The 23,302-nt window shown below is 39.5% G+C and overlaps 1 protein-coding gene across 3 annotated transcripts in view; it reads left to right on the top strand.

The window, feature by feature from the left end:
- The window catches only part of LOC126471155 (cyclin-T), a 124,831-nt gene that overhangs the window by 30,163 nt on the left and 71,366 nt on the right, over positions 1 to 23,302 (top strand). For all 3 annotated transcript variants that reach the window (XM_050099256.1, XM_050099254.1, XM_050099257.1), the window contains exons 4-5: positions 4,166 to 4,211; positions 17,679 to 17,769. In XM_050099256.1, coding sequence (XP_049955213.1) covers positions 4,166 to 4,211; positions 17,679 to 17,769 — 137 coding nt within the window. The remainder of the gene's footprint in view (positions 1 to 4,165; positions 4,212 to 17,678; positions 17,770 to 23,302) is intronic.

The following is a 23,302-nucleotide window of genomic DNA, read 5'->3' as shown; positions in this document are numbered from 1 at the left end:
TAGATGTAGAAAACAGTGCACCTAAAATGATTTAGTTATAGAATTTATTGTGCAGTTACACATTGGATGGTGTGAATATCCTACAGGGTCTTACAAATTCTGCTTTAATGGAAAAAAACCTAATATTTTTTCAGTATGAAAAGCAGTAAGATAACTTGCTTGTACTACTAATGCCTGTGTGCTGTCTTTTTCCTGAATGCAGGTTATAGTTTCGTGGTAGAAAATTTGATACAAACAAGGATGAACTTTTCTCCATGCACCTTTATATGATTGAAGATTGAAACTTGTATCAGATACAGTGCTCAATGATTCCAGCACCTTTGTTGTGTTCTTCTTGTTGAAAGTATTATAATACTATTGAACTTTAATCTGCCGGGAATTCTTCACTGGGGTGAAAGATTCATCAAAAGCATGAACGTATGCTCATATTGAACATTCTATTCTTGTACCTTCTCTTGCTTTTCATCTACACACATACTCTGCAAGCCCCGTATGGTGAATGATGGTGGATACCTCCTACCACCACTATTCATTTCCTTTCCTGTTGTACTTGTACATAGTAAGGGAAAAACAACTGTCTCTAAATACAAGCCCTAATGTCTCCATTTTGTCTTCATGGTCCTTAGGCAAAATGTATGTTGGCAGCAGTAGAATCATTCTGCAGTCAGCCTCAAATGCCGATTCACTAAATTTCCATAATAATGCCTTGTGAAAAAAACATTGTCTTTCATCCAGGGATACCCATTTGAGTTCATGAAGCATCTCCATAATACTTGGGTGTAGGTCAAACCTACTGCATACCTGCCAACTCTCCCGATTTTTCTCCCACCTCACAGTTATTCCATTATTTCTCCCTATTTTTAGCATATATAATATATATTTGATAATATATATTTGATTTGAAAAAATGCAATTTCAGTTATTTTTTCTCCAATGGAGGGAAGTCCTTAACTCACTAGTCACTTTTAATCAATATATGTATTGAAATTTATAGTATTCAGGAAGTTACACATGACCTGTTTATCATGTGTTTGTGTGTCGTCATTGTACTTAAGTGAAGTCACTTATTATCCTACGCTTTTACAATTGGTGCCTTGTATGTCATGTATTTGTAGCCATTTATAATTATGTGATGTCATAGGGAAAGGCTCATATCTGTTATCTCAAGATTATATTGGAAATGAGCTGCTGTTTTTGGCCATTTGTACCTCCCAAATTTTGAAACTGAATTTTGGCTTTTGAAAGATGGCGGGTATGCTACCGGTAACAAATCTAACAGCATGCTTCTGAATTGCATCGATGTCTTCCTTTAATCTGACATGGTGGGGATTCCAAACACTGTACCAGTATTCAAGAATGGGTTGCACTAGCATTGTATAAACCACCTCCTTTATAGATGAACTACTCTTTCCGAAAATTCTCCCAATAAAACAGAGTGGAGCACTCACCTTCCCTCCTACCAATCAACCTGACTGTCAAGCAGCACACCACTCATGCTGTATTTGAACATTACAGGATAATTTTTTTAGTCATCTGCATTAACTTACATTTTTCTACATTTAGAGCAAGAAATCATTCATGACACTAACTACAGTCAGTCAATGATGACACCTTCCTGTACACCACAGTGGCATCAGCAAACAGCTGTAAGTTGCTGCTTACCCTGTCCGTCAGATCATTTATGTATATAGAGAATAGGAGTGGTCCTATCACACTTCACTGGGGCAGTTCTGATGATACCATTGTCTCTGATGAACAGTTGCTGTTGAGGTCAATGTACTGGATTCTATTACTTGAAAAGTCTTTGAGCCACACACGTCTGGGAACCTAATATATATGCTCAGATCTTTGTCAGTAGTCATCCATATTTAGAATTAGCTTACATTCATTTTACCTTGTTAGTATTTTCTCTATTTGGAATTTACTAAAGTTACTCAATGAAAATACTTTACTATACAAAACCTGTGTTATTAGCCTACACACTGAATGTGCTATTCACTTTGACCATCTCACATATTCATTCAGGTTTTTCCATTGTTTCAACAAACATCTGTATCTCATACTAATCTTGTGTTGTCAAATTTAAGGGCCTCTCAAAATCTTTACAAGAACAGCAAAGTCAGGATGTCTTTTCAGTGAGAAACTGGAAAGTGTAATCTGTGAAAATAGAGAGTGGTGTCTGTTCATTTAAAGCCAAACAAGGCACATAAAGATTTATTCCATTATTTACGTGACAGTAAGTCTCACAATCAGTGCCTCTCTTTGGGTTGATTGCCAAAACAGGTCAACTTATGATGTGTAGGTTGCTAACTAAAATAGACTGGAACTTAGTTTTGAGAGGCCTTATCAGGAGAAATGCATTTTTCCAACCTCTGTCTGTCCTGATTTGTGACTTGTTGGGGAAAGTGGAAATATTGGAGGAGTTGAGATGAGATTGCATAAGGGTGTTTGACTTGACCGCTGAAGTCGTGCACCTTTGTCATCTTCTTTCAGGTGGAGAGGGAAACAAGTATGGGAGGGGGAATTGTAATGAGGTAACAGCCTGACAGCTACAGCGGAGTTGAATTTTTTAAAAAATATGAGACAGTTATTTGGGAGTGTGAAAACTTAATGTTGTTAAAAGGCACACCAGTCTCCTCCAATACCAAGTTCTTCTCTAGCCATCCTATTATTGTTATTGTAATAAATTATTTTGTGTATGTGTGTGGGTTGGTTGTGTCAAGTTGTTGACGACATAGTGGATTTAACTCGTGCTTCCAACTGATGGGAAATTCTAAGATGTGTTGTAACCTCTAGGAATTTATATTAATATATTATTTCTACATTGTTTGTTGTGAACAGAAATAACTGATGAAAATTGCATTTCTTTAATATATCTTAAATGTAACTATCCTAAAAAATACCGTATTTCTCGACTCTAAGCCGCATCTGAGAAATGAGACTCGAAATCAAGGGGGGGGGGGGGGGGGAAGTCCTGAATCTAAGCCGCACCTGAAGTTTGAGACTCGAAATTCAAGAGGAGAGAAAAGTCTTAGACCGCACCTCCAAATCGAAACAAAGTTGGTCAATTGTAACATGAGCCACAATTTAGGTCGAATGGATGAAGATACAGCTACAGAAGTTTTGTTAGAGTCGTAAGCTTAACAGTTAAGCTTGACCAAGTACCCATTGCTATGTGTCAGGCACTCCGTCCATATTTCTACGATGTTTATGTCACTCTAAGCTGAAAATGCGTTATTGTACTGTGTCATGCATTGTTTGTCGGATTCTGATGATGAGTGTTTACGACCTGTCGCCGCTCGTGTCATGGTTTGCTTTTGTGTGTGCTACCGCCACTTACAATAAAAAAAAAAAAGAGAGGAATTGTCTCATTAGCGAAACAATGGCAAGAGACTGCTATTTGTTGTTACTTACACTATTGCTTTCTTTGATAATGATCAACAAGTACCAAATAATAGACTGCATATGATAAATGGTGTTCTGAACGACAGTTTAGTGAAAATTTTTCTCCGTTTGAAAATCTTTGCAGACACCTCTTTAGTACATTACATTCTCCTCTTTAGTACATTACATTCTGCACAGAAATTAGAGTCATCTTAGATTTAAAAATCTAGTTAGTTGCCTTGCTTCATTTCTGACTATCACTATTCAGCATAAGAATAATACGAATATAAACATGATATGATATGTGTATTCTTCCGAATTTGCTGTTGTCTCACTCTAGTTTCGTAGTTTCTTAGGCAGACAGGATTTAAATGAGATAGCAGCAAACACAAAAGAATACATGGCATAATGTTTACATTATTCTACCTTTTCTTAGAATTTATTTACTGATACAGAGGTTTTGGCACCAGTATTTATCTTTGTGACTGCAAGCATGCCTGTATAGCGCTACATATATTCGACGGCAGTAGTTAGTTGTGGCGGCACCTACCAACATTTTTCAGAATTTCCGCTTACTTTGCACTCTATTCGAAGCCGCAGGCAGTTTTTTGGATTACAAAAACCAGAAAAAAAAGTGTGGCTTAGATTAAATACGGTACGAGTTGTTCATGTACTTATAGATACACAGATGAGAAAAGTTTCAACAATAATGTTATTTCCCCCTCTTTTGTTTCCGATCCTGCTTCTGTTGACCTCTGGATGTGTCCTCTGAAATTGACAGCCAGTAAAGATCTTGCACAAACATCATACTTCATGGCTTCTAACAGGTATGCAAACCCATTTCCAATTTTTTGCTGCATGTTATATTTAGATCTGGTAATCACTTTTGAATCTAATAGTTTTGAAAAGCTATAACAGTGCTTCAGTACTTTAGCTGTGTGTCTTAAAGCAAATAACAATGTTTTCACATTTTAATGCATGTTTAATGGAATTTTAATTTGAACCCTTGAATAATAGGGAGAATTGGTATTGTGTGACTGAGGTATGTCCTGAACTACATAAAACTGGACCCCCCCCCCCCCCCCCCGCCCCCACACACACACACACACACACACACACACACACACACACACACACACACACAGAGGGAGAGAGGGGGGGGTATATATATAATCAGTTGCAAATATATATCTGTGTTCCATATTGAAGTCTTTGTGTTTTACATGCTGTGTTAAAGTAAGAAGGCATTAGTGTGCTCACAATAATTTTGTGCAATTTGTATTACATTAGAAAGAATTAAGTAAGTCAGTCAAGAGTTTACAGGTTTGCTGTGTGGAAGATGAACAATACACAAAATATTGTAATTAAGCATTTCAGGCAAAGTTTAATGTAGCAATAAATGAGTTTTGTGTGTTGCATTTACTTAAGAAGATGTAGTAGTTAGTTTAACATTTTGATTTGCCAAGAAGAAATGAGCTGGTGTAGGTTGTTGATCATTTTCAGGACTATTGCACACTTAAAGTGAGCATCAGAGGTAAAATGAACATAACATCCCCAGTAGTTCAGGGGTTGTGATGTGTCAGGTGGAGGTAGGATTGACATTTAAACATACAAAAGGGAAGGAAGGATCTCTGATGAAAAATTGAGTTATTCAGTCACAGTTGTTAAAGATAATATTCAGTGTGACTGGCGTTGTTTCCTCTGTAGTTGAGCACTTGGAATGTGTATGCTGTTAAAATTGAAGATGGTATGTCATTGTCGTCTGTTTAACATCAAACTGAACCATATTTCATCTTGGCATTTTTCACATAAAGAAATCATTGTCAAAGGTGAAAAGAGTAGTAAGCGACAGAAATATTCTCAGGACCAAATGATGACTGATCTTTGTGCTCGTAGACTAACAGAGGCCTGGCCAACATTTGCACTCCCAGTGTACGCTCAGACTCTGCGAGCGCATTAGAGTCTGCTGAGTGCTCTGGCTTTGCCAGCACTGTGCTATTCTGAGGAAGTGTGTGTGAGACAGCTGAAGGCTACACATGCAGGAAACATGGGAAGATGTAATTGCAACACAGTGCAACTACTTCTAAGAGACGAATGATGCAGCATACTTTTATAAGCTGGCATTTTACACGTGTGTCTATTTTCAAGTTTTAATTTTTGGCAAAGCAATTTCTTATGCAGATTATAATCTATTAAACCCAAATGTTATCGGAGCTTTGTCAATTTCAGAAGAGAAGAAAAAATGTTTACCCATGTTGTTGAACCAAATATTGAAATAACTTTAGCAGCTTGTCTGTGTAATTTAGGATACCTCTCTTGGGGGTAATATTTTATAAGTCTTGTAAATACTTGGACGGGACGAACAGGTCATTGAGCTGGATGTTCCATTGTACATCTATCACCTCAAGCCAGAAGTAATGAGGTATGTTAGCAGCGAAAATGGAAAACAATCTGACAAATAAATAAAAATCTACCTTCAGTCTTGCAATGTCTTGCAATTTCTTTGAGAACTTGTGATGAATTGTTTCAATTACTGAAATGTATTCAGTCATGTCTGGTCCACAAATGACTGCCATGAGTTGTGGAAAATGTTTCATGTCATGAACACAAAGCTGAATTTTCCACAGGGTTAATTTTTGTTTGATAGCATCATTCTTGTCCTCCACATTTATTACCAAATGATTCTCCTTTTGCATTGAGACTCACAAAAAATTCATATCATTTGTGATGTCAACAATTAAATATTTTGTTACCACTCTACTTACATTTAACTCAGCTTTATTCCCTAACAGGCACCTTCAGTTCAGCTAGCATTCACTGTCATTTGTTTGGGGGGGGGGGGGGGAAGAAAAGAAATGCTTCGTGTCATCTTTGTGGCTGGTGTTGTAATGATGTTTTAGTAAATGTTTTTCCAGCTCATATCAGTTGCTATGGCATATTAAGCCCTTTGCTTGGCCATTAAATGATAAATAAAAGGAAGGCAGTTTCCATCTGTCATTGAACAATTGGCTTCTCCACGTTTTCTTTTTTGGAAAACACGTAAGTGCCTTAGTACTAATGCAGAACATAAATCTAATTTAATGCAAGTAATGTTGTCAGCAAACTGTTTGGCATCTGACAGTGCAACTGTTCAGCTCTAGCAGCATCCCACTGCAGCCTTCATTGTCCTCTTCATCCTAACCCTTCAGCCGTGCTTGCCACTATGTTTGGAGCACTAGGCAAGAATGCAACTGGAGCGCTCGTGCTCACGGAGCACTGTTTGGCCAGGCCTGGCCCAACACTTACCCTCTTGGTACCAAGTTACACTAGTCATATAACCAAGAATAAACCAAAACAGAGCTTGTGGATTAGCCATTTGGGAACTTTGATATGCTTTGGAATGTCTACACAGAGGTAAGACATATGCTGATAAAAGAGTAAGTGGATGTACTAATCTTTGGTGAGTCATGAGCAGCACTACACCCACCTGTTTTATTTTTATAAAGGAAGTAACAGTCTGCTGGTATCCTACTGAAGATAATAGCCAATGTGACTGAATGAAGTGCTGCAGGATTTATACTGGTCATGGCTTCAAGAGCAGGGCTCAAATACCTGTCTGACCACCCTGAGTTAATTTTTCACTGCTTTCTCAACATTGCCAGATGAATATCGTAATTGTTTATTCAGCAATGGCATTGTCAGTTCTTTCTGTAAACTATAGACAAATGAATAAGTGGTCTCTGATGATCATTATGTTCTGAGATAGGAAACATTTTGAATTCTTTTAGCAGTCATTGCAAAAGATAGAAATAATGCATTTTTCAGTACTCACAAGGGGAGGCCACGGCATTGGGATCACGGATTTACTTCAAACTTTGTACACCTTTAGTAGGCCATGAAAAGGACGTAATTTACAAGTAGCAAGGTGAAGTTTTATGCATCTGTTATGTATTACATGTATCGGTGCATAGGTGCTGGATCTTAGAGTTTACGATGGTCAAGTGGTTTGCTTTCGAGCTACATAACACGAACATGTATGGGACAACGATTTGACTCCCATCCAAACTTTATTTTTAATATATATATTTCTTTACATCATTGGTCATATTATTTAATGTATATGACATTTGAGAGATAATATAACTTAAAAAAACAATAGTGAATTTCATGTTATTTGGCTACTTGCTATTTTTAAATAAATTTGACTGTTAGAACAAACATATTTGTAAGTATTGACAAGTAAATGATGAAATGGATAGTTTTTCCTGAAAATGTATGCCTGCCATGATTTCCAAAATCCCTTACACACAATCTGGTAAGGTACTCGGAACTACTTTGTACCTAAACACTTTGAGCTGCAGGCACAGAGGCATGCCCCATTTGGCAGTTAACCCGCGTAGTGGTGAGATGTTGCTAATGTAGCAGGAATGAGTAGTGTAGGTGAAAATTTTTTTGAGTGTCACAGAATTTACTCTTGTACTAAAAAAATGTAGGTTTGAGTGGGACTAGAACCACCGCCTCATCCACGTTCATCCTACAAAGCTCAAACACTAACCACCTGACCACCATGAACTCTTAACGCCTAGCACCTATGCACAAATAAATGTGTTACATAATAGACAAGTAAAACTTCTCTTCTGATTTTCTCAGCATTGCCACAGTAGTGCACCTTACCACTTGCACATTATGTTGTTTTGATGGCCTACTAAAGGTGTGAAAAGTTTGTAGTAAATCCATGATCCCAATGTTGTGGCTTCCCCTTGTCAGATGGGGAGCAATAAATAAGTATAGGAAGTTCTGAAGCAGAAGGTTGCAAATACTGCCTGTCCATCCACATTGAGATTTTATGTAGTTTGTGTGTATTAATTCTGGGGAATATCTGAATGGTTTCTTCTAAACTGTTGCTAATTTCCTTCTCTATCCTTGTGCAACTGATGTCTTGCTTTGCTGTCTCTGTGTGGCATAATGCCTCAGCATTCATTATTAACATGACAGGAGATAAAAGCTTCATTTTTATGAATAATTAAGGCAGTGATCTGAGTGGTGGATAGACATTTAAAATAGTGATGAATACTTAGACTTTTAAACTCTTTGCTCTTGAGAGTAGGTGCTTTAAATAGGTGTACACACACATTTTGTACTATGGAGCTTTACTGGTATGTTTAATGATCCAGGACGAGGAAGGTGGGCTAGAAGAAGATTTCTGAGAGTTGCATAGAGTGAAGACTCACCTGAATGAGTCATAAGGATGAAAGAATGCAGTGTAAGGTAGATAAACAAACAAACAAACAAATAAATAAATAAATAAATAAATAAAATTAAAAAGAAGGTTGGTAATAGAGTAAGGCCAGCAAAAATTAGTAAATTATGAAACCACAAGAGGGAGGCTTGGAATCAGAATGAAATAGAGTAATAAACAGAAGTAGGGCAGAGTAATGGAAAGGAGGTGTTGACATGGAAACATATACAAGCAGAGACTTAGTTCAGGAGAAATGCCAGACTGTAGGATGTGCTGGAAGGGCAGCCGCAGATGCGCACAATTCATAGTTGTTCATATTGTAGTGGGATTGATATGATAAAAGTTATGAGCTATTTAATCAACTATACTACACTCCTGGAAATTGAAATAAGAACACCGTGAATTCATTGTCCCAGGAAGGGGAAACTTTATTGACACATTCCTGGGGTCAGATACATCACATGATCACACTGACAGAACCACAGGCACATAGACACAGGCAACAGAGCATGCACAATGTCGGCACTAGTACAGTGTATATCCACCTTTCGCAGCAATGCAGGCTGCTATTCTCCCATGGAGACGATCGTAGAGATGCTGGATGTAGTCCTGTGGAACGGCTTGCCATGCCATTTCCACCTGGCGCCTCAGTTGGACCAGCGTTCGTGCTGGACGTGCAGACCGCGTGAGACGACGCTTCATCCAGTCCCAAACATGCTCAATGGGGGACAGATCCGGAGATCTTGCTGGCCAGGGTAGTTGACTTACACCTTCTAGAGCACGTTGGGTGGCACGGGATACATGCGGACGTGCATTGTCCTGTTGGAACAGCAAGTTCCCTTGCCGGTCTAGGAATGGTAGAACGATGGGTTCGATGACGGTTTGGATGTACCGTGCACTATTCAGTGTCCCCTCGACGATCACCAGTGGTGTACGGCCAGTGTAGGAGATCGCTCCCCACACCATGATGCGGGTGTTGGCCCTGTGTGCCTCGGTCGTATGCAGTCCTGATTGTGGCGCTCACCTGCACGGCGCCAAACACGCATACGACCATCATTGGCACCAAGGCAGAAGCGACTCTCATCGCTGAAGACGACACGTCTCCATTCGTCCCTCCATTCACGCCTGTCGCGACACCACTGGAGGCGGGCTGCACGATGTTGGGGCGTGAGCGGAAGACGGCGTAACGGTGTGCGGGACCGTAGCCCAGCTTCATGGAGACGGTTGCGAATGGTCCTCGCCGATACCCCAGGAGCAACAGTGTCCCTAATTTGCTGGGAAGTGGCGGTGCGGTCCCCTACGGCACTGTGTAGGATCCTACGGTCTTGGCGTGCATCCGTGCGTCGCTGCGGTCCGGTCCCAGGTCGACGGGCACGTGCACCTTCCGCCGACCACTGGCGACAACATCGATGTACTGTGGAGACCTCACGCCCCACGTGTTGAGCAATTCGGCGGTACGTCCACCCGGCCTCCCGCATGCCCACTATACGCCCTCGCTCAAAGTCCGTCAACTGCACATACGGTTCACGTCCACGCTGTCGCGGCATGCTACCAGTGTTAAAGACTGCGATGGAGCTCCGTATGCCACGGCAAACTGGCTGACACTGACGGCGGCGGTGCACAAATGCTGCGCAGCTAGCGCCATTCGACGGCCACCACCGCGGTTCCTGGTGTGTCCGCTGTGCCGTGCGTGTGATCATTGCTTGTACAGCCCTCTCGCAGTGTCCGGAGCAAGTATGGTGGGTCTGACACACCGGTGTCAATGTGTTCTTTTTTCCACTTCCAGGAGTGTATTTTCACGCAATTTGGGTGCATAGATCCTGAGAAATCAGTAACCAGTACAACCACCTCTGCCGTAATAACAGCCTTTATATGCCTGAGCATTGAGTCAAACAGAGCTTGGATGGCGTGTACAGGTACAGCTGCCCGTGCAGCTTCAACACGATACCACAGTTCATCAAGAGTAGTGACGGGCGTATTGTGACAAGCCAGTTGCTCGGCCACCATTGACTAGACGTTTTCAGTTGGTGAGAGATCTGGAGAATGTGGTGGCCAGGGCATCAGTCGAACAATTTCTGTATCCAGAAAGGCCCGTACAGGACATGCAACATTCGGTCATGCATTATCCTGCTGAAATGTATGGTTTCGCAAGGATCGAATGAAGGGTAGAGCCACAGGTCGTAATATATCTGAAATGCAATGTCCACTGTTCAAAGTGCCGTCAATGCGAACAAGAGGTGACGCAGACGTGTAACCAGTGGCACCCCATACCATCACGCCGGGTGATACGCCAGTATGGCGATGACGAACACATGCTTCCAATGTGCGTTCACCGCGATGTCGCCAAACACGGATGCAACCATCTTGATGATGTAAACAGAACTTGGATTCATCCGAAAAACTGATTTTTCGCCATTCTTGCACCCAGGTTCGTCGCTGAGTCCACCATCGCAGGCGCTCCTGTCTTTGATGGAGCGTCAAGGGTAACCGCAGCTATGGTCTCTGAGCTGATAGTCCATGCTGCTGCAAACGTCGTCGAACTGTTCGTGCAGATGGTTGTTGTCTTGCAAACGTCCCCATCTGTTGACTCAGGGATCGAGACGTGGTTGCACGATCTGTTACAGCCATGCGGATAAGATGCCTGTCATCTCGACTGCTAGTGATACGAGACCGTTGGGATCCAGCACGGCGTTCCCTATTACCCTCCTGAACCCACCGATTCCATATTCTGCTAACAGCAATTGGATCTCGACCAACGCGAGCAGCAATGTCGCGATACGATAAACCGCAATCGTGATAGGCTACAATCTGACCTTTATCAAAGTTGGAAACGTGATGGTAAGCATTTCTCCTCCTTACACAAGGCATCACAACAACATTTCACCAGGCAACGCCGGTCAACTGCTGTTTGTGTATGAGAAATCGGTTGGAAACTATCCTCATGTCAGCACATTGTAGGCGTCACCACCGGCGCCAACCTTGTGTGAATGCTCTGAAAAGCTAATCATTTGCATATCATAGCATCTTCTTCATGTCAGTTAAATTTCGCGTCTGTAGCACATAATCTTCATGGTGTAGCAATTTTAATGGCCAGTAGTGTACATTTATTGATTTTGAGGTACATTACCGTAATCTCTTTCAAAGTAGTCTCCTTGGTAATGCACACACACTTCTCCCAGCACTTCTGCAATTGTTGGAAACACTTCTGGAACACATCTTTTGGAATGGTGATCAGCTGGGCTGCGGTGTTCCACATGATATGTTCTCTTCACCCAAAATCATGTTCCTTTCAGGGGCATTAACGACTTGGGAAATAGCCAAAAGTGACATGCAACAATGTCCGACAGGAATGTTGTTCTTGGTGAAGAAAGTTCAAATGAGATGTGCAGATTGGACAGAAATGTTATCACCATAAAACTGCCATTTTTTGCTGGCCGCTGATCTGGTCATTTGCACCACACAGCATCACAATGGTGACGAAGAACCTCCTGGTAGTATTCATTTATGATGATTTGGCCTTGTGAAGTGTGTTGATGATGCACCACTCCATGAGAAATTGCCAACATGATGTATAATCTTTGTCGTAGCTGTATTTAATATTAGAATGTTAGAGTATTGGTATCAGCATGTTAGCTTCAGAGAAATTGTGAATACCTGTGGAATAATTCTGTCAGGATTGTTTGAAAACAGCTTCTGGCTGAATGTAAGAAATACTCATTGTTGGGTTTGTGAAAATCCACTGTAGCTGAGGCAGGTTGAACATGGCAGGCAGTGAAGTGGGAACATTCAGTGTGGAATTATAGGAGGCTGTGTAATTGCTCCTTACTTGTGAATGGCAGCTAGCTATAATTGTAGAAAAATGTAAGGTAATGCAGATGGAAATAGGAAAAACAAATCCATAATATTTGAATACAGCATCAGTAGTGTCCTGCTTGACACATTCACATCGATTAAATGTGTAGGCATAATGTTGCAAAGTGATATGAAATGGAATGATCATGTAAGGATGATAGTATGGAAGCTGAATGGTAGACTTTGATTTATTTGGAGACTTTTAGGAAATTGTGCTTTGTTTGTAAAGGTTACAAGTGCAATCCATTCCATGTGTTCGCTATCTGCACCATGTCGGACTAAAGGAAGACACTGAAGAAAGCCAAAGGTGGGCTGCTAGATTTTTTTTACCAGTAGATTCAAACAATGTGCAAGTATTGCGGAGATGCTTCGGAAACTCAATTGGGAATCTTTGGAAGGAAGATGACGTTATTTTCAAGGAACACTTCTGAGAAAATTTAGAAAACCAGCATTTGAAGTTGACTGCAGAATGATTCTACTGCTGCCAATGTATGTTCCATGTAAGGACCACGAAAATAAGAGGAATTTTGGCTCATACAGAGGCATAAAGACAGTTGTTTTTGCCTCACTGTATTTGTGAGGGGAACAGGAAAGGAAATGGCCAGTAGTGGTACAGTACCCTCCGCCATGCCCTGTACATTTGCAGAGTGTGGATTTGGATGTAGATGTAGCTGTGCTGCATTGAAAAGATTGTAGCTTCTGACTATTCACACAATTTATTATCAAAGCATTACTGACTCTTCTCACAATTTATTATCAAAGCATTACTGACTCTTCTCACAATTTATTATCAAAGCATTACTGACTCTTCTATGGGAAGTACGCATTGATATAAACAGATGTATGTGATGCCAGCATGGCGGGTTCCTTGCTCACTGTTTACGTGTGGTTAGGAAAGTGCTAATCCAGCTCTTTCCTGGTCACTGGATAGAATGTCAAAGCGTTAAAAGTTAGCCCGGATGCTATCCAATGTGGCACTATTGGACTGTTTTCTCTGGGATAAGTTCAAAGATGAAGTGATAATATTGGTACATCCTTATTGAAGGAATCTCATCAGTCTTTCCAGAACTCCTTGGACTGCCAAGTGCAAAAGTGTACTGCTGTAAACTGTTGATGACTTTAATGGAATTTTATAATACTTTCGTTTGTCATTTCCATTTTGTTGCTATTGCTGATGTATTTTTGCAATATAAGTGTGTATCTTGAAATTAAAATGTTATTTTTTTCATGAAAAGATATTGTTTAATAGTCTTCATACTCATTTTTCTTTTTTTAACAAAGCCATTCAATTTTTGACAATCACCTGTCTTTCAAGACTGATATAATTGTGTGTAACTGTTATCATTGTTAGCTGGTGATCAGTAACTTTTTACAACTATTTCAAATCTCTCATTAAATTTTTAACTGTACCAAGCTGGTGTGCCTAACCAACTATACACAGGAGTTCCATAGGATTAACATGAATTCCTGCACACTATGAGAAAAAACTGATTATTCAAGACAGACAAATCCTAATTTTTAAATATTTCTGTTTCTCCAAAACTCCTTATCGGGTTTTGGAGAGTAAAGCGCACTGAATTTGTCTGTTTGGGATCTACGGTATTAGCAACAGAAATTACTTAAGTTTAATTGAAAAAGGAAAGTTTGTAGTGATGTATCTGCAATGTGCCACTCAAAGGCTAAACTGACAAACTCCAGTGCAACAGAAACAGAGATTAAAGTTAAATGCATATTTCAGCTTTAAATTATAACTCACTTTTCAATTCATCATAATATTGCTGTGGTAATTGTAATTTTGTGTGATGTACAAATTTTATGAAAACACAACATAGATAATCACTGAAACAGAGAATAATGTCACATTTGTATTTTTTCAGCAGTTAATCACATTGTCTGTTGAAAAAGTTCACTTTTTATTCCATTTTAACTTCCAGTATGACTAATCATCACAGTTCCTCACAAGTGGTCACTAGTTTCTTCAGTAGTCATGGTTCACAGGAGGAATATACAGTACTTCAGGAGGAATATTAGATGTCCTAACCCTTTCCTTGTCTAGGGTATCCAGGTTTACATTTGCAAATTCAGGTTGGTGACCTGCTGTGGATTTCTTCAAATTTGCTATAAGGAATGAAAAATCTTCACAGATGTTGTCTTCTGCTGTAGATTGTAAGGTAGCAATCTTCCCAGTAGAATACATTGTGTGTGTCAAGCTAATTTACTGGCAACCAATCGACTGTCTTCTGCCTGTTTGTTATGGCGTCTTAAAGAGTCTTTGTAGATAAAAAATCATTGTGATTTGTTTCAACTACTACAAAGGTGTTCTTTGTTTTGCAGTAATGAATTACATCGTTCCAGTCTTGTGGTGAGATGTTTTCTCTCATTTTCACTTCGGATTCAGTTATACCAAAGTTGGAGTCATTTGGCAGATAGCTACCTCCAGGCATTAAAAATTGAAAATCAGTGATGTCCACTTCGGTTGCAGAACTTGGTAGAAGTTTCATCATGGTTAACATAATTTTTATCTTTCAGTTCTGATCCATGCATAAACCTGAGTAAGCCAGTATATGCATGTGGTCTGTTGCATAGTTTGTTATGTGCTGTTACAGGCATGTATCTCCCTCTTGTGGCCCCCCAAGAACCTTTTGTTTCTGGCCATTCATGCATAGATACATAAACCCTTTGCTGTTATTGAAATCATTACAATCAAAATTTTATACGTACAAGTTTCATTTATAATACGCAGTTGATAATGATAACTTTATGTACAAGCATTTAGGGGTAATACTAAAAGCAAGATGAAATGGGGTAATCATGTAAAATTGGTATTGAGGAGGGTGGATGGAATACTTAATTATGAAGAAGCAGACTCTGTGGAAATATGTATAAGAAAACTTTGTCACTTCGGCCTCCGAAAGCTGTAACAAAATGTTCAGTTGCCATGGAAAGTATTGTTACCTAAGGATGCGAGATTAAATGAATGGAGTTAAACATTTTGGCCACTGAAAATATAAATATTTGTGAGGTTTCTGTAATCAAAAGTAAAAAAAAAAAAAATTATTAAAAAAATTGAGGTAGTCAGTTTGGCCTCTGAGTGGCACAGTTAATACTTGCTATTACAAAAGGCTTGATGTTGTTCAATGAGGACTTTATTACAGTTCATCGTGGTGAAAGTAAAATCGTGATATCTTAAAAAGTTTTGGAAATATTTGATGTGAACACCTTTAACTGAACCATCCTCATATGTAGATTTAGAATAATAATCTTGCTGCATTATATCCTTAGTCATGGTATCATAACATGGTTCTTGTTTTAAATGTAGTTGATTCTGTCAAAAGTGAGTATTAGTGTGCTATGCATTTTATATTAGGTTTGTGCATAATTTCCTGGAGTGTTTGTTTTGCATGTTGTCATTCCAGTTGCTATGGATTACTTATTGATTGCAATTTTTTACTTGTACTTTACTGTTGCTGTTTGAATTAACATATCATCATTTTGTTATTTGGAGATAGGGAGTGGAGCGTTGGATGCTAAAAATTGAGTGCCAACTGGAGAAATCGGAACATTTCTGACATATTCTTCTGTTTGAGTTTAATAGAGGGGTGACAGCGGCATAGACAACCAGAAACATTTGCGCTGTGTACAGGGATATTGTCATTGGACAGAGCATGGCAAGAAAATGATTTTCTCATTTTGAGGAGAATCATTTTGACATTCCATGTTCAGGAAGACCTTTGGGGTGTGATGAAGATAGTTTAAACGCATTAATACACAATGATATACAGCAGTGTACTCGAGAATTGGCAGATGTGATGGACTGTGATCATTCTACCATTGTGCGATATTTGCATGCAGTGGAGAAGGTTCAAAAATTGGTGTAGGGTACTGCAAGTTTTAAGCCAAAATCACTAAAATCAGTAGTTGTCCATACATGCATATCTCTGCGTGCTCATCATCAATTGGTTTGTGAACAAGACCGAACAGTCCTATCTACTGGTGCTGAGAAATGGTATCTTTATACTAACTTAAGAAAAAGAAAAGAATGATTGAACCCAAACAAAGCAGCAGGTTCCCATAAAAATCACCTGCGTGCATCCACAAAAGATAATGTTATGCATCTGGTGGAACAGCGACAGTGACAGATTGCTTCCTCGAGGTGTAACTATTACTGCTGACATTTATTGTCAATAACTAAGATGTCTTGGATAGACAATCCAAGAACAAAGGCCAGGAAGACTGTGCGAAGTGATGCTACTCCACAATAATGCCCACCCGCATTCTGCTAGACTGACAAAAGCACTATACATGAGTTGGGTTAGGAACTGATTCCATACCCACCTTACTCATCTGATCTTGTACCCTCAGATTTTCACCTTTTCTGCTCTGTCAAATAACCATCAAGGAACTTCCTTCTTTTCTGCTCTGTCAAATAACCTTCAAGGAACTTCCTTTCTGGATCAAAATGTGCTGTGAACTTGACTCATTGAGTACTTCGCCTCAAAACCACGCGATTTCTACAGTTGTGGAATCGAAAAGCTACCACAGTGTGGCAGACTGTTGTAAATAGTAAAGGAGAATATTTTGTTGATGACTAAAGTCTCTGTTACGTGTATCTGTTGTGTTTATTAAACTTTCGGAAAAAGCTATGAATTTATCATGAATCTATTGTGTTGATGCTGTGTGCAACTGGCTTAGTGACAGAATATTAGCTGTAAATAATTTAATTATCTCACTCTGCATTCCAATGATATGTAATTTGGTACCAACAATATGTTGATGGTTGGAAATGCAGCTTTCATTATTGCCAACAGAAACAGTTAAGATAGAAAGTAACATAATAGAAAATGCTGGTAGCCTTAGGAGCTACACAATCCCTCTTTGTGGAGGAAGGAGTGATTGGTTGAGGAATGTTAGTCATCCTTTTATTTCTGAAGAAGGAACATATAGTTCTGAAAGATAAGAGTGTTATTTTCTATTTCTTTATTTTGGATTTTAGGTTTTTTTTGCTGGCGGTACTGGGAGTTGTGCTCCCTGAGGATAAGCACAATTTCAGGGCATTCGCTCTGTTCTTCTGTAATTTCAATTATTTTAACACTTAAACGTCACATTTTATACATTTGATTGATAGAAATATGGGATGTATTGCTTACTCATTTAAATTGTAGATTTATGAATGCAGAACTTGTGTTGAAGTGTTAATGCAGTAACTTGTATATAACTTTTACAGTCTCCATTTGACAACGATGTGCCTTCAATACAAACCAACTGTTGTGGCGTGTTTCTGTATTCACTTGGCTTGCAAGTGGTCAAATTGGGAGGTATGTTTACTCATTATTTTCTTTGCTAAATTTTATCTGGTAAGGTGAAACCTTTATTTTGTATCTGTTTTTAAAGCTCTTTAGATATCTGATTGTTAAAAGGAAAACTTGTTTTGTGGAATAATATAAAGGAACATTGTTTTTTCAGTCCCCACCCCAGTCCTTCCCTCCCATCTCCATACAACATTGTTGTATGATTTTCACGAAGTTTTGATGAATTGTAATTGAGTAAAAGTGGTTGTTCTAGAAAATATGGGCTGATGCATCAGCTGATCTGTTGGAGTTTTTCTTATTTAGAGTTAGTGCTCTGTGATTGTTCTAAAAGCAGTAAGTGAAATATGTTTCGAATGCAAAATGGGAGGACAATGGAAAATTGAGTGCTGTGTGTCACTTAAATTATTGGTGTTTCTTTTATTTATAGTCATGAACAATTGAATTTGAAACTATTACCTAATAATAAGTAAAATCAGCTTTCACTCTTCATGATTGTGATTCATAATGGTAAGGAAACTGGAGGAAATCAGAAGTTTATGGGAGCTATCCTGATCCATTGCTGATCAGCTCCTTCTTCCAAATAATGGAGACAGGGGAGGAATGAGGTCCAATTCACTTTATAGAATTGCTGATGTTTTACGTTCTCAATTCATTTGAGGTTAGGACAGGGGCAGTCAAGTACTCTGTTCACATGCAGTGCTTGTGCAATCAACAACATAGATCATAAACAAAACAAATTTTAGTAGTACGTAATTATTTCTATTGCACTGAAGACATAATAAGATTTATGTATGGCACAAACTGTTGTCATGAGGAAAGTGTCACAGATTTTTCATCACACAGGTTGCCACGTAACAGTGACTTATTTTGGTTTCATAATTGAAAAACAACTTTCATGTACATATGTTGATCGAAACATTGATATAATATTTGCAATCTCATGATGCAGATGTGGAAATGCTTCCCAAGGAACACAATGTAAAACTCCTGGACAGTTTTAATGCAAAAGTCTTTGTCTTTTAAACAGGAATTTTATTACAGATTGACCAGTTTTGTCTGCAGATACACGTGGACTCTTTCAGCTGAAATGGCTAAGTGTCTGGAAAACAGCTCAAAAACAGGTCTAAGAAAGGCTGTGGCCTCAGATGTTTAGGAAGCTTTTGCTGGAATTATTGAAAGTCATTAATAGATTGTTCAAAATTCATGTTTCCTTTAACACTTCCGCTATTGTGGGTGTTTCTACACATCCTGCTAAACTCTTCTCCAGGTGCTGTGGATGTGTATACACATGCCATTTGGGTTTCCCTACAGTGCTCTGGACATCTGTATGCGTCCTTAGCTGCCAACTTCTTATTGCTTCAGATGAGCTACTTCCATATCTCGGCAAATAAAAAAATTTCGAATAATTAAAATAAAACATATGTGCCACATTGTGTGATACCATTTGCAAAAAAAAGGGGGGGGGGTGAAAAATGAAATGAGCTATCTTACTGCCTTCGATTTTAAACAAAATTTCAATATCTTGTCTACGAGGGCGGTTCAGAAAGTAACCTCCGATTGGTCACAGTGCGGGTTGTGGGGGGAGTAGCGACGCCATCTGTGCGTTCACGCACTCAACAGGTCAGTCGGCATCAAGCCGTGGTCGAGTGAACGTCGTACCTGCGCTAGTTTAGTTTTTGTGGCAGTTTGAAATGTGTGCTGCAATAGAAAACCCCGCCAAATGTGAAGTGCGTGCTGTCATAAGGTTTTTTACAGCCAAAGGATATTCTGCAGCAGCTATTCATCGTGAGCTTTGTGCCGTGTACGGACCAAGAGTTATGAGTAAAGGAGTTGTCCATGAATGGGTACGTTTATTTAAAAGTGGACGAGAAAACGTTCATGATGAAGAGAGGAGTGGTAGACCATCATTGGTGACTGACGAACTCGTTCAGACAGTTGATGCAAAAGTTCATGAAAATCGACGTTTCTCAATGTCGGAGTTGTCTACTGGTTTTCCACAGATTTCTAAGACTCTGTTGTACGAGATAGTGACAGCAAGATTGGGTTACCGTAAGTTCTGTGCACGATGGGTGCCCAAAATTCTTACCGACCACCACAAAACTCAAAGAATGGCCTCTGCATTAGACTTTCTGTCACGTTATGAGGACGAAGGAGAACCATTGTTAAACAGAATCGTGACCGGTGACGAAACCTGGATTAAGTACGTGAACCCTGAGACAAAAGAACAATCAAAGATGTGGGCACATTCAAATTCACCTACCAAACCAAGAAAAGCCTCGCAAGATTTTTCTACCAGAAAACTGATGGCAACGGTGTTTTGGGATGCCAAAGGGGTGTTGTTGGTTGAATTCATGGAACGTGGTACGACCATTAATCAAGACGTGTACTGTGAAACAATAAAAAAGTTACGACGGACTATACAGAACAAATGCCGTGGTATGCTGACTTCCGGTATCGTTTTTTTGCACGATAACGCCCGTCCTCACTCTGCTCGCAGAACAACGGCCCTTCTTGAGTCCTTCAAGTGGGACATTATCAACCATCCACCTTACAGCCCAGACCTGGCGCCAAGTGATTATCACCTCTTCATGCATTTGAAGAAATGGCTCGGGTCACAGCGGTTTGATGACGACGAAGAGCTCAAAGATGCGGTCACAGGCTGGCTCCAGGCACAAGCGGGTGATTTTTATGCAGAAGGAATTTCAAAGCTTGTGAGGAGATACGATAAGTGCCTCAATCGCTATGGAGACTATGTAGAAAAATAGTGCAAAGATGTAGTTGTAAGATGTATATATTAAAATATTTTTATTTAACTTGGTGTATTTTTTTAAATCAACCGGAGGTTACTTTCTGAACGGCCCTCGTATATCGTTCACTGCATTATATGAGCTAAACTCAACCACATGCGAAGTTTACCAGTGTGTTTTTACCTCTGCAAACACTTTAAAATTATGTGCAATGTTGAACTCAATTTGATGCGGCACAGTAAGTATGATACCTAATGAAAAGGAGTTTGGTGAAGATATCAGTCTGTAAGATGTACAAAAATCAAATTTTGTCACCTAATGGTTTTTGAAAAATCTCTCAGCACAGGTACCAGCATTTGGCAAACAGTAGAGCCATAACAAAAGTCGTCCTCACCACAGAATGCAGAGAGCAGGCCTGTAGCAGTAAAAGGATTAATGCCAGTTAGCTTAAGGAAATGTATGGTGTTCCTCGTTAGAAGTTGTCCCTTCCACAGTGCACTTTTCTTTTTAAATGCATCCATTGTCGCGATGAAATCAGAAATAAATTGCTTCTCACCTTGCAAACTCTCCCTGCAGGCAGTCTGCAGTTAACTCTATTTAAAATGCAAGGTCTGCAATCCATTATGGATTCTCTAATTTTGGTTCTTGCTTTCCATTTTTCTTCAGAAATTCAGCAATAGTGGCTCTTACATCAGAAACTCATTCCAGATATTTCATTTGCCTTAACAAGCATACTTTGCAGTAATATATAACATATCCATACTCTTCATTCAGTTTCATAAAAAACTGCTGTGACTAACGATGTACATCTACATACATACTCTGCTAGCCACTGTACAATGGGTGGCATAGGATACCTAGTATCACTACTAGTTATTTCCTTTCCCGTTCCACTTGCAAATAGAGTGAGGGGAAAATGGCTGTCTGTACCTCTGTATGAGCCCTAATTTCTCTTATCTTAGTGGGTCTTGGTGGCAGTAGAATCGTTCTGCAGTCAACTTCAAATGCCAGTTCTCTGAACTTTCTCAATAGTGTTTCTCAAAATGAATGTTGCCTTCCCTCCAGGGGATTCCCATTCTTGCTGTTGATCAAACCTGCCAGTAACAAATCTAGCAGCCCATCTCTAAATTGCTTTGATATTTTAATATGACCTGGTGCAGATCCCAAACACTGGAATAATACTTGACAATGGGCCGTACTAGTGTTCTACGAGCCATCTCCTTTACTGATGAGCCATGATTTCCTTAAATTCTCTAAATATACCAAAGTTGACCATTTACCTTCCCTACTACAAACATTATATGCTGATTTCATTTAATATCGCCCTGCAATGTTATACCGAGATATTTAATCAACTTGACCTGTGTGAAGCAGCACACTGCTAATGCTGTATTCGAACATTATGGGATCACTTTTCTTACTCATCTACTCATTACTTAAGAAGACTTAGCACCACTCACATATCTGGGAATTCTGTATGCTTTTACCTTCATTTTTATACATTTAAAGCTAACTGCCAATCAGTACACCAACTTGAAATTTTGTCGAAGTCATCTTGTGTCTTCCTACAGTGACTCAACATGACACCTTTCCATACTGCAGACAAGGGAAACTCCAGCATTGGTCATATAAATTTGAAACCTTTATTATTATTATTGTCCGCAGCTTGTGGTCGTGCGGTAGCGTTCTCGCTTCCCGCGCCCGGGTTCCGGGTTCGATTCCCAGCGGGGTCAGGGATTTTCTCTGCCTCGTGATGACTGGGTGTTGTGTGATGTCCTTAGGTTAGTTAGGTTTAAGTAGTTCTAAGTTCTAGGGACTGATGACCATAGATGTTAAGTCCCATAGTGCTCAGAGCTATTTGAATTATTATTATTGCACGTATAATTATGCACAAAATATAACTTCAAACCTAAGTATAGTAAAGAATATGCCAATTGCTAGTTGGCATGTTCTGTGCAATGAACACACATGTTTGAAGTTATGTTTTATTCGTGGTTATATGGCTTCACAGGACTTAGTCTTGCGCTGAAGATGATCACTCTGTGATTGAAAATTGATATGCAGTAGTAATAATAGTAATAAATGTTTTCAGATTTATACAACCAATGCTGGAGTTTCCCTTGCTTGCAATACTTGTTGTGTGGTTGTGGTGAACAAACTTCCTAATGGAATTGAACCTTCCTATACACCACAGCAATATCAGCAAACAGCGACAGGTTGCTGCTCACCCTCTCAGTCAGATTGTTTATGTACATAGAGAATAATAACAGTCCTGTCACACTTCCCTGGGGCACTTTTGACGATACCCTTGTCTCCCTTGAACACTCACTGTCGAGGACGAGGCACTGAGTTGTATTAATTAACAAGTCTTCAAGCTAGTCACATATCTGGGAACCTAAGCCATGTGTTCGTACCTTCATTAACAGTTGCGGTGGGGCATCTAGACATATGGAATTTGCCTGCTGCCCTTCATCCATAGTCCGCAGGATATTGTGTTTCAGAAGGGCAAGTTCTGTTTTGGACAAGCAATGTTTTCTAAAACCGCTGATTTATGGACAGAAGATTTTCCAATTCAAAGGAAATTTATTATATTCGATCTGAGAATATGTTCAAGAATTCTGCACAAAACGGATGTTAAGTACATTGGTATGTAATTTTACGGGTTAGTCCTTTCACCCGTCTTATATGCAAGAGGCACCTGCACTTTTTTCCAGTCGGTTGGGACTTAATTCTGAGTGAGAGAGTCGTGATAAATGCAAGCTAAATAAGGGACCAATGCCATAGAGTATTCT

This window comes from Schistocerca serialis, chromosome 3 (assembly GCF_023864345.2).
Source record: "Schistocerca serialis cubense isolate TAMUIC-IGC-003099 chromosome 3, iqSchSeri2.2, whole genome shotgun sequence".
In the NCBI taxonomy this organism is placed as follows: Eukaryota; Metazoa; Arthropoda; class Insecta; order Orthoptera; family Acrididae; genus Schistocerca; species Schistocerca serialis.
Note: the sequence above shows the minus strand (reverse complement) of the source record. Positions and strands in the feature narration are given on the sequence as shown.